The 12,687-nt window shown below is 42.4% G+C and overlaps 1 protein-coding gene across 1 annotated transcript in view; it reads right to left on the reverse strand.

Annotated features, from left to right (window-relative positions):
• Nucleotides 1–1,336: 1,336 nt before the first annotated feature.
• The window catches only part of FOXN1 (forkhead box N1), a 69,988-nt gene continuing 58,637 nt past the window's right edge, over nt 1,337–12,687 (reverse strand). The window contains exons 8-10 of the mRNA XM_066599602.1: nt 9,327–9,534; nt 6,223–6,717; nt 1,337–4,710 (exon numbers count right to left, since the gene is read on the reverse strand). Coding sequence (XP_066455699.1) covers nt 4,460–4,710; nt 6,223–6,717; nt 9,327–9,534 — 954 coding nt within the window. The 3' untranslated portion in view covers nt 1,337–4,459. The remainder of the gene's footprint in view (nt 4,711–6,222; nt 6,718–9,326; nt 9,535–12,687) is intronic.

The following is a 12,687-nucleotide window of genomic DNA, read 5'->3' on the forward strand; positions in this document are numbered from 1 at the left end:
GCTGTGATTGGCTAAAGCACACGTGGCTTCAGCCAATCACACTATTCAATGACATCATTGAATGGGTGTGATTGCTAACACGTGCGCCTTCAGCCAATCACAGCCATTCAATGATGTCATTGAATAGTGTGATTGGCTGAAGCCACGTGTGCTTTAGCCAATCACAGCCATTCAATGCTGTCATGGCTGCCGGCGTGTGTATTAGCTTTCTGGAAGCGGGGATTTCAAGCCCCGCATTCAGAAAGCTATGCTGCGCCGGGGACGAGGAGCGAGCAACAGCCTGCCGGAGCGAGCGACATCCTGCCGGAGCGCGACAGAACGCCGTGGGAGGTGAGTAATAAATTTTTTTTTTTTACACTTTTTTTTTTTGTATTACCGGCGCATAAGACGACCCCCGACTGCAGAGCAGATTTTTCGGGGTTCAAAAGTCGTCTTATACGCCGGTATATGCGGTATTTATGTAATTATGTTTTTTACTATCTATGTCCCCCCATGACATCATGTAAGACCTCTCGGGGACATTCACATGTTTTTTGAAATTTTTTTATTTGACACTTTCTCACTGTAGCTGGGACATCCATAGGAGCTCCAGTTACAGAGGAAAACAATCCCTGAAGTGACATTAGTCATTGGCACAGCTGGCCAGGTTCTAGTATGACCCTCCAATTCTGCTGTAGCAGGGAACCCCGGCGGTCACGTAACCCCCCGGCTCCCGTAGTAAAAGTTACATTTTTTACTTTCACTTTCTAGTACACAGTGCTCATTGAGCGCTGTGTCCTCGGGGAAGCAGAAGGCAGAAAGGGTTAACTACCCCTTCTGCATTCTCCTCTGGGTTATTAGCTGTCACGAACAGCTGATAACTTGTTCCTGCCTCTAATCTATTTACATATGGCTAAGATTTATGCCCAGGACCAGGCACCGTAAATTTACAGTGCCTGGTCTTAAATGGGTTAGTAAATAGAGGTAGTAAATAGAGATGAGCGAGCACGCTCGGATAAGGCAGTTACTCGAGTAACTGTATTCTTGTCTGAGCAGGCTCGGGGAGGGGGGGAGAGATCTCTCTCACTCTCCCCCCCCACCGCTCACCCGAGCCTGCTCGGACAACAATCCAATTACTCAAGATGCTCACTCGAGTAACTGCCTTATCCGAGTGTGCTCACTCATCTCTAGTAGTAAATGAAATTCTTCATAGTATGTTGGACATTTCAATAAACACAAACTGAGCTCTTTAGTCAAAGTATTCAACAACTGGGTTTGATGAACCCATCCATAGTACAAGACTGACTGGCTAAGTCATGCGAAAAACACAAAAATCCATAACAATGTTAAAATCCACTGCAGACAGATGAGTTTATTTCACAGACATAGAATTTTATACAAATGCAATCTATAAGTGAGACAGATTTGGGGCCTATTAACATCGGCTAGAATGGCACATAAATAGGATTGTGTCAAATTTAAAGAAATTCTGGTTGAATCAAAGCCAACGTTTCGACAATTCCCATTAATTGGATGACCTGTATCCTGCCCACTTATCCATCGTGTGAACTCCATCTGTGTTCTTTAATACTGCACATAAACAAATAGAACAATACAAATAATGGCACATTGTCCTCCTCCGACAGAGAACAATGCTGAGTGAAATAATGACATACTATTCATGAACTAACAGTGCAACAAGGCATTCCACCAAGAAGCAAGGAGTGCACAGCTGAAAGGGAAGCGCCACCTGCTTTATGTACGGCATATATATTCACATATATTCCTAGACAAGCTAGAAGTAACATGGATTTCTGCACAGAACTGAAATGCTTCTGAGTTCCTGGAAAGTTCTTTGCTTATATTAGGACTCTGAAATTTCCATTTCTGTCTCTTGTATGACATGAAGTCGTCTGCTTTTGCACCATTTTCTTTACAGTGAAATGAGTCTTTTGTACTAAAGTTTTTTCTCCTTTTGTTTTCCACGTCTTGATGAAATACCAGGGCTCTTATCACATGCAGGTTCTCCTCTATTCCGTTAGTCCGTAGAAAACATTCTGGTGTTGGACGTTACAGTGAAACACTAATCTCTGGAGCTTGATTTCAGAAGACTAGAGGGCGCCCATTTTCCAGGCGTCTTCATGCAACTTTATTTGTGTCTGGATGCAAGACACTTGATTTAATTTTGTTGACTGCAGTAACAGAACTCAGTAAAGGGAGGAGCGGAGACATTTTTCTGTTTATTTAACCCTTTCCAATCCACTGTCTGACGTCTTATGACATTATGATTTAAGGCTGTACAGCTATGATGTTGGAAGACGTCCGTCGGGGTTCTATTACTGTATATTGCCAGCCTCTCAGCTGACGGAGCCTATCCAACGTGTCACCTCATGCAGTACTGGCTTTAGCCAGCATATAGCACCGTTGTATAATAGCAAAAAAAGAGTAACCCCCTAGGAAAACCAGGATACAAATTGGATTGGAAAGGGTTAAGATCAGATAGCCACTTTTCTTAACTCGTTCAAGACCAGGGATTTTTACCTTTATTATTTTCAGTTTTTTGTTCCTGTCTTCCAAGAGTTTTTTTTACATTTTTCCATTGACATAGCCGCATAAGGGCCTGTTTTCTGTGGGATGACTTGTATTTTTAACAGAACCATTTAATGTACAATATAATGAACTGAAAAAATTTTAAGTGGGGAGAGAGAAATGAAAAAAAATGCACTATTTTTGGGGTGGTTTGTTTTTACACTAATCATGGAACTGTCAAACTGTTATATATAGTTTGTTCTGTGGGGTAGTACCATAGCGGTGATACCAAATGTCTACAGCTTTTTAATATTTATCTGCTTTTAACAAGTAAATATATTTGTTTTTAAACATAAAAGTTGCTTTGCATCCCAATATTCTGAGACCCATCGCTTTTTAGGTTTTCATCAATTGGCCTCTCTGAGGTCTTGTTTTTTGCAGGGTGAGCTATAGTTTTTATTTGTGCTATTTTGGGTTACATACAGTAGCATGTTTTTGATCACTTTTTATTACATTTTTTGGGGAGCCGAGATAACAAAAAACCCGCAATTCTGGCTTTCTGTTCTTTGTGCTTAATTTTTATTAGCTATTGTAATATTTTAATAGTTCTACAAACACAGTGATCTAAATTTGTGTCATTTAAAAAAAAAATATTTTAGATTTTTTTATGGGGAACAAAGGAAAATGGGGATATTGTGAACTTTTAAAATGTTAACTTTTTTTTTTTACTCTTGAAAAAACTTTTTAAAAAACTTTTAAAAAACATTTTTATATAATCCCCACGGGGGACTTGAACTTGTAATCACTAGTACATAGCTATTTTAAACATTGCCTATTAAGTCCTGCCAGATATCTCCGTATTACATTGCCATACAGAGGTATGCTGTATGGAGGCAGATGGAGTGCCTCTGTAGGAGGAACTGAAGGGACTCTGCTCTGTGTGCCTCTTTAGGATGCATTTGCAGATGGTGGCTTTGCTGGGGATTAACTCAACAGAAAATTTGGAACCATTTGGTGCAGATTCTGACGTGATCCAGAATAGACTTCACCTAGTCAATTGAAGGCATGACATTTTCTGCAGGTCTGTGTTAAAATCTGCACCAAATCCGCATTGCACCCTTACTGGTTCCATCCTGTATATGAGATCTTTGACAAGGTGCACAATGGCACGCAGCGATATTCTTTTATGTTAACCCCCTTGCAACCCAATTTGAGATTCACGGTTTCCTAGGGGGCCTTCTCTTTCTGCCATTATACAATGGCACCATCTGCTGGCTAGAGCCAGTACTGCGGTATGTGACATGCTGAAGAGGCCCTCGACAACACAGCGACCAATAATCTACAGTAAAAATACCCGGCCAAACGTCTTCCGACATCGGAGCTGTACAGCCTTTAATCAGAATGTCTTTAGACATCAGACAGTGGATTGGAAAGGGTTAAAATACAGAAACCAGCAGTCTCAGCATTCTGCATTGCCCTCTAAGAAGGATGGAAGGCATTATTGGTGTACCCAATGTATCCCTCTCATTTATGCATTTCAGTATTATTTTGACCTGCTTACACTTTTCTGTTAAGTTGCGCCATAATATATAATAGTATATTAATACTAAACCTGTAGGATGTCACATATATACATAAGTTAAATTACGATTTTGAGAACAAAAGAATGTGGTGTCTGTTGTTGTATTTGAGCTTTTTTAGCTTATTTATTTCTTGACCTATTTACTAAGCCTATACTTGTGCATTTCCTGTGCAATTTTACATATACTATAGTCTGTGCTTGGAGTAGGACATTGCTAGATGCCAATACCCTACATTGCATACCGTCCATCTTCTCTATAATAGAAGAATATTGCTTTTATCATTGATCTTTCATTATGCAAATGTAATATATATATAAATATTTGGGTACATTCTCTCATACTCAGTAAAGTCTATGAAGACAGCTGCTTTAAACAATTGCAACATGCTTGGATCCAGAGCCGTTGATGTAAGATGGCACCACAGTGTCCATCTCCAGGTATGAAGAATAAACAGTGGTGAGATGAATGTCACCCAATGCCATAGGTGAGTTACTGCTAGGGGAACTGATTCCATTGTCGCTGCAGTTTCCATTTTGCATGAAGTAATGTGGGGAGGAAGATATGAGATTTATTGGGTCCAGCGCCAGACTGTCATCCTTAAGTTCCTCCCATAGGTTTCCTGTCAATTAGAAGTCAGAAACATATTATAAACACAGTAAACTAGATGGATTTCGATATTCAAAAGAGATTTTGCCACTTTTTGCTATTGAAGACCTATCGTCAGGATCGGTTACCAATTGCAGATCCGAAATGATCCAGCACTCGGGATCTCCACTGATTAGGTGACTGTCCGACCAGCTGTTAATGCAGTGGGCCGGATATCTGCATTGGTTGTCAAGGCCAGGAGTGTAGTAGACAGTGTTACTGGGAGCAAAGCTGTCTATTACTCTTCTGGCCCTGACCACTGATATGAACGTCCAACCTCTGGTCAGGGCCAGAAGTGTAAGAAATGGCTGTGCTCCCAGTGATTTCAATTGGAGTGAAGCCATCTATTACACTTCTGACCTTGACCATTGGGGCCAGATGCCTGCATGGGTGGTCAGGACCTGAAATGTAATACATGGCTTCATTCACATTGATATTACACTTCTGGCCCCACTGCACTGATAATCAGCTGATCTGCTATTGATGATCTATTCAGAGGATAGGTCATCAATAATAAAAAGTGGCAAAACTCCTTCAAGGAAATACAAGTTTAAGATCATTAGCATTTAAATAATGGCAACCTGTAGCTTGCTCCAAGGAGGCTGATCTAAATGGGTGAAAGTGTACAGCTAAGTATGTCTCTGACATGTCAGTCAAGAGCACCAAACTAACTCATCAGTTAGTGAGTTAAACCCCATAAAGTTAGTAGATAGATAAGAAGGTTAACTGAAGCCACAACCCTTTGCCATATGCCCTATTACGGCATTCGGACGTCACACAAGGGCCCTCTGCCTAGGATCTCCCTCACTCAGCTAGAGCAGAGAACTGTTGCATATCTGTGGCTTCAGCTCTGATGTACAATAGCTGTCCATGCATTCCATGGATTGCCTTTTATTGCCTGTCGAACTTTACTAAACGTTTGGTTCCATACTGGACCAAGCTTTTAGCAAGGTTCAATCCAAAACAGGGTTCTACTGGTTTGGTTCTCTCAAAACTAGTCCAAAACACTGTCTAAAAGCCATAATTAATAGAGATGAGCGAATATACTCGTTTCGAGTAATTACTCGATCAAGCACCGTGATTTTCGAGTACTTCCGTACTCGAGTGAAAAGATTCGGGGGGCGCCGGGGGGCGGCGTAGCGGAGCGGGGGGGGTAGCAGGGGGGAGCCCTCTCTCTCTGCCTCTCCCCCCCACTCCCCGCTGCAACCCCCCACTCACCCACGGCGCCCCCCGAATCTTTTCGCCCGAGTACGGAAGTACTCGAAAATCGCGGCGCTCCGGCGAAAAAGGGGCGTGGCCGAGTAGGTTCGCTCATCTCTAATGATTAACATTAATGGTCTTTTAATCAAACACTCCCATTCTGCAATTTTTTGGGCAATCTACAACTGGACTTTGTTACATTATCGGTTTCCACATTGGCTTCCACCATTACATAGGTGTATGTCTTCACAATGACTCAGAGAAAGGGTATTAATTTACAGCATACCTTGAAGTTCAAAGTCCGTAAGAGAGGGGTTGAGGGCATCAATGTCATTGCTCAACTCGCTCTCGATCAGTTGGTCTTGCATGGTTCTGGTAGGGGAGTGCTCCATTAACATCTTTATGTTGTGAAGAGGAGGTGTGTGTGCAGGAATTGGAGAGTCCTGGGGATTAATGGGTTGAGTAGCCAGTTCACTTTGGTTCTGTGGTGGAGAAAAATGATTCCGTGGTATTGCATGAGGCTGTTGTATCATTGCTGGGGAGATCTGCGGGTATCCATGGGGGAGTGAAGTATAGCTCGGTGGTGGCTTTTTGCCATGCAAAGATTCAGAAACATTATGAATTGGTTGTAGTGATGCAGGCATGGCAGGGGAAATGTTCTGTTCATTTTGGATGGACATGTGCATTGCGGATGATGTGTTCATGATGCTAGAGGGGTTACAAACTAGGAGGGAAGATCTCAGTTTCTCTGTTCTTTCTCCTATCAGCTTGTCAAGATCCTCTGAGGAACAGATTAAAAGAAACCGGTGAAATAAAAGATGGCTGCATACATCACTCCATGCATAATATAGAACATCAGTTTCATTAGCTCCGTCCCAATTATCATTATCTGTTTTGAGCGAATAAAGGCCAATTTAAACGCAAAGACAATCTTTCAAACGATTGAAAGATTGAACGTTTTAGCGATTATTAATGTCCATTACCAGTTAATAATCTTCACTTGCGTGTAAAAGGACCTCTGGAAGCTGTTTGCAGAGCCCAGCATATAGGCTGGGCTCTGCACACAGCTGCATTGTTCTCACACAGGCTGCCAGCAGAATACAATGTAATCTCCCGGCTCCCATGGAGAACACAGCATGCGGTCTGTGTTATCTCTCTGTGGCTGAACTATGGATTTTAAGCTCACCTTAAAATCATTGTTCAGACAGAGAGCAATTATGCTCACTGATTGATAAGGCGGTGGGGTGATAACATGATCATTCTCTGTGATCTTTATTTCCTACAGCCACAGCCCCACTTATCCTACAAATAAACATATCTTTCATCCACATCTAGATGTTAGTCAACTGTTTTGTCATCTTTTTAATTTATTAATCTTTATCCTCTGAAACTCATGGTTTCTACTGTGTAAGAATTCTTTGGGATCAGACCCACAGGCATTTTATGAGTAATATATGTAGATTGCAGATTTAGGCATAAACAAGCACACACCTGTTGTTCAACATGCAGATACTAATAGTAAACTAATGCAATTCACCACATAGGTTAGAAGACAGTATGACAAACGCCCACCAAAGAGTAGCCATCCAGGATGAAAAACACTGCTGTTTATTACAATAGATTTGGCAGCAAGTGATAAGAGATTATCCATAAAAACATCACATTGGAATAATCCCTTTTTGCTTTCTCAGACTTCTGATTGGAGCACAAATTTCTAGTTCTACAGCAATATGGCACTTTGTTCAGGACTTTGGGAAAGTTATACGGGTTGTCGAGATTGGTGACCTTTCCTCAGGCAAATAAACCCTCGATTCCAATTAACTGTGATTCACCCATCACTGTTTAACATTTTATTTTATTATACCTACGTTAGCTTATCACTTTAAGTGTGTTTTTATGAGATATTCTTTAATGCTATTCAAATATATATATATATATATATATACGCGCACACACACACACACACCGTATATACTCGAGTATTAGCGACCCGAGTATAAGCCGAGACAATAAGTTTCACCACAAAAAACTGGAAAAACTTATTGACTCGAGTATAAGCTGAGCTATACTCGAGTATATACTAGGTAAAAAAAAAAACCCTCCATACTCACCTCCCAGCCGGGTCTGTGTCTGTGCGACAAGCTGCTTGAATTTTCCCCACTGTCATTCCCTGCCGTCCTCTCTGCTTGGCTTTGTCAGTGCTGTGTAAGAAAGCACTGTGATTGGATTGAGCGCCAGCCAATCACAACTGGCGCTCGATCCAATCACAGTGCTTGCTGACACAGCACTGACGGCAGGGGATTTGAAAGCCGAGCAGGGAGAATTCTAAAAGCTTGATTGGCTGTGAATGATCGAGCACCGGCTGTGATTGGCTGACGCTTGATCCAATCACAGCTCTTACTTACACAGCGCTGACAGCGGGGGATGACAGAGCTGAGCAAAGAGGATGGCGGGGAATGACAGCGGAAAGGATTCAAGCAGCCTGCAGCACCGCAGCCGGAGACACAGACGTCGGCTGGGAGGTGAGTATGGAGTTTTTTTTTTAAGCTTTCCCTGACTCGAGTATAAGCCGAGGGGGGCTTTTTCAGCACAAAAAAATGTGCTGCAAAACATATATATATATATGTCACAGCCGCAGCAGAGGATTGCGGAGTTCTCCCATTGTTTCCAATGGGTTCGGCGCTGCTGCCGCTGGCCCCATTGACAACAATAGGCGATATTGCTGATAGAAAGGACATGCTGTGATTTTTTTTCCTGTGTACCATCGCATCGTGGTGCCATGCAGGAAAATATTGCTAATGTGAATGAACCCATTCAAAAGAATGGGTTTCATATCTGTGCAAGATTTGTGCGTCTCGCAACGCACAAATCTCGCACGATTTTCTCGCCAGTGTGAAAGCACTCTAAAGCTGATGAAAATTTGAAAATTGCACGTTTTTCACACAAGAATGTATTATTTCACTGACTGACATTTTTACTCGCCTGTGTGAATACAGCCTTACATTATTATTATTATTATATACCTTTTTGTGATGTATTAATGAGTTTACAATCATATACACTGCTGTCTGGAAGGGGGGATTAACTTCTTTCTCATAGTGACCTCCTACAGTGGAGTCCGAAATACTAATTCTCCCGAAGACAGACTCCTGCCTTGTGTTTTGGTCTATCGGAGTACTTCGTTCTTTTTTTTCCCCCTTTGCATATTTGTATCCTGGTCTAAGTGGCTCCTGAGTTTTGGGGATTCCTCAGTATATATACCTTCCTAGACCTTTGGTGGAGTGGTGAAGGGACAATTGGTTGGTCACCTCCACCATTCCATTATCGTATTCCATGACCATCTCCAACGACTATTCGAACGATAGTTGTCCAATGTACAGTGACCCTTACCTGGCTTTGCCATGCTTTTCCTCACTGTTAGAGGATCTTTCCGTTTCCATTTCTGCAGCTCTTCTTGCATCTTATCAATCTTGGCTGGGTTAAGAGCCCACAAACATCCTTTTCGGGATGAACTTCCGGACTTATTCTCCACTTTTTCAAAACACTTGTTTAAAGACAGGTTGTGACGTACTGAATTCTTCCACCCATCCGGAGCAGTCTAAAAATTCAAGAATTTCCTGTAAGGTGCATGTTGATTTTACAATTCTCGGCACCCATAAAGAAAACATCATATACTAAGAAGACAAAGATACTATTATCAGATATGCATTATAATATTCTAAGATAATATTTATACGCAGCATAGTGTTTCCCCAAGACATAGGCTTTCATAATAGTCAGGGGCACATACACGATTTTTTAAGGGGTGTTCCCAATTACATTGGTGTCCATGGCAGTGGGAGCAAGCGTTTCCCTTTAGTTAATCTAAATAGTTCCAGAACTCTTATAGGAGTCAGGGATCTGATACAGAGCTCCAAACCCCCTGCTTCCCTTCTCACAACCATTTAGTGAAATGAGAATATCCTGTCTGCCTGCAGCTGATACATATAAAAATATGTGTTTTATGGAAAAGGAAATATGCAAAATAGCTTTCCTCTAGAAAGAAAAACTGTGTAGTTAGCTAGTTAGTAGAGATGAGCGAGCGTACTCGGTAAGGACAGATACTTGAGCGAGTATCGTCCTTACTGAGTACTTGCCTGCTCGCCCGCAAAGATTCGGGTGCCGGCGTGGGTGAGCGCTGTGTTGCGGGAGTGAGAGGTAGTGGGAGTGGGGGGTGTGGGGGGGGGGGGGGGAGAGAGAGATCTCCCTCCCGTTCTCCCCCACCGCTCCCCACCGCCCCGCCGACAGGTACTCGGTAAGGACGATACTCGCTCGAGTATCTGTCCTTCCCGAGTACGCTCGCTCATCTCTATTAGTTAGTTATCTCGCTTGGACGACGTGGGTCCATAATACTGATCTAGAATGACCCCGACCGAGAGCATGGTTCCATTCAGTGTTCTCCTTAAAGGACTCTACAGTAACCACGACCATGTATAGAAAACAGCTTTGATGGCTACGTTTTGTAGGAAGATAATTTTATAATGCGAGACTCTTAGAAATAAAACTATAATACCACAGAAAATATGAACCGAGCCCAGAATGGATCCACTTTGTACTTACCCAGCCCATAAATTGAATTGTCTCAGTCACACAAATGTCAAATACCATATATCACTTTTAATATAGTTGTGTCTGTTTTCCTACTTAATAGCAGACACATTTAATCTTCTATCAAGTGGTTTCCACCCCAGATAATTACATGGAATTTTCATTTCCATTAATGGACTGTAAATACTGAGAAAGTCTTAGATTTTTAGTAAATAATTGCTAAGGCCCGGGGCTGTTCACACAACTTGGGCCTTCAACAGAGGCTGGTTGGCAAATTTTAGCTTTGGGGCAAACAAACAACATTGGCCCATCAATAGTGAGCCATCTTCATCTTGTTTACCTCCACCAGCTGTAACATAAACCTAGCTCTAGTACCAAGTTCATTACAAAACTACAGCACCAGAAGCACTCTCTTATCATAAATACAGCACCAGAACCAACTTCAGTACAGAAATACAGCAACAGAAGCAAGCTTTCAACACAAATGCAACACCAGAACTCAGCTTATACCATAAATATAACACCAGTACCAAGCTTATAACATAAGTGCAGAATGAGAACCAAGCTCAGCACATAAATATAGCACAAGAAACAAGCACAATACAGGACTACCGTGGTCCAAATTGCCCCGATCCCGAAGTAATAAAAACTCACCTATCAATGCTCGCATACAGTCACTCAAAGAAGACTAAAAAGTAATGGACACAAGCTCCGAGAAAGTAATCGTTTCTCCTATGTAAGCACCCCCCCCCCCCCCAAAATAACTGTACACCTTATATGACCCCCTAAAAAGTATCACCCTTCTATGGCCCCCCGGAAGTAACTGTCTGTATACCTTCTGTAGCCCTCAGGAAGTACAGAAAATGCATCCTCCTCTGTGCCCAGCAGAAAGTGATTGTACCCTTTGTGCATATCTTTTTCCATTCCCTTACTACACCCCAAATAACAATTCAACCTATAATCAACAGCGCTGCAGCACGATACAACATGATATCAACTGCACTGACACTCGCAGCTCATTTAGTGGCGCTGCGTGCGCTCCTCCCATCTCTGGCCAGCCACTTCAGAGTACTTACGGTTTCACTCTGAGAGAAGGAAGTGGGAGGCCGGACACAGGAAGAGGCGGACACACTGTGCTACTGAATGTGCTGTGGATGTCAGCTCTGTTGATGAGATCTTTTACTCTGGGGAGGATTCAGACAGCCCTAAATGGGCGTGAAGGACTGTCTCGGGGAGTGCATGCTCCCTACTTGGTCCACCCAGTCAGCATTGGATTTGTGAAAAGGCGCATTGTCTTGTTGAAAGTATTGTTGACTATTCCAAGAGTATTGCTACATTTTGGCAGCAGATTATTGTCTATAATGTCAAAGTACTCCGCCGTGTTCATGGTTTTTACCACAACAACCAACAGACCAGTTTCCTTAATTTTACTTGAAAAAGTAGTGCAGTACGCCCTATTGGAGATATGAAGAGAGACTAAGAAGTGGCTGATTAGAAATTTGAATCACTTGATTGATTAAAACCTCCCCAGACCATAACAGAACCTCTGCCGTACTTAACCGTTGGCACGACACATTCAGACAAAAGACATAGTAACATAGCATGCTAGGCTGAAGGAAGACAAATGGCCATCCAGTTCAGCCTATTTCCACCCCCCCTTCCTTGTTGATCCAGAAGAAGGCTAAAAACCCAATGAGGCAGAAGCTTTTTTACCCCATTTTGTGGGAAACAATCCCCTCAACTCCATAATGGTAGTCAAAATAGTCCCTGGATTACCATCCTCCACACACAGGTGCATCTATATGATTTGAAGATGGAAGCAGTGCGATTCGTCACTCCACACAGCATTCTGCCATTGCTCAACTGTCTAATGACCACACTCCTTGCGCCATTGTAGACGGGCTGATGCATTGTGCTTTGTGATGAATGACTTCTGTGCAGCGGCATAACCAACATATCCAATGGCATGCAGTTCCCTTCACAAATTATGGCTGACACCTCCAAGCGTCTGCCTCTTCTGGAATAGGACACTTGACGTGCTAATAAGGCACAATCCATTCTACGGATACTCCCTTAAGAATCTTTATGTGTTAGCCAAAGAAGCGACAAAAATACTCTGTTTTTCTCTATAGGACCAGGAATGCCTGTATATTACATGGACAAT

Source organism: Eleutherodactylus coqui, chromosome 4, assembly GCF_035609145.1.
Source record: "Eleutherodactylus coqui strain aEleCoq1 chromosome 4, aEleCoq1.hap1, whole genome shotgun sequence".
NCBI lineage: Eukaryota > Metazoa > Chordata > Amphibia > Anura > Eleutherodactylidae > Eleutherodactylus > Eleutherodactylus coqui.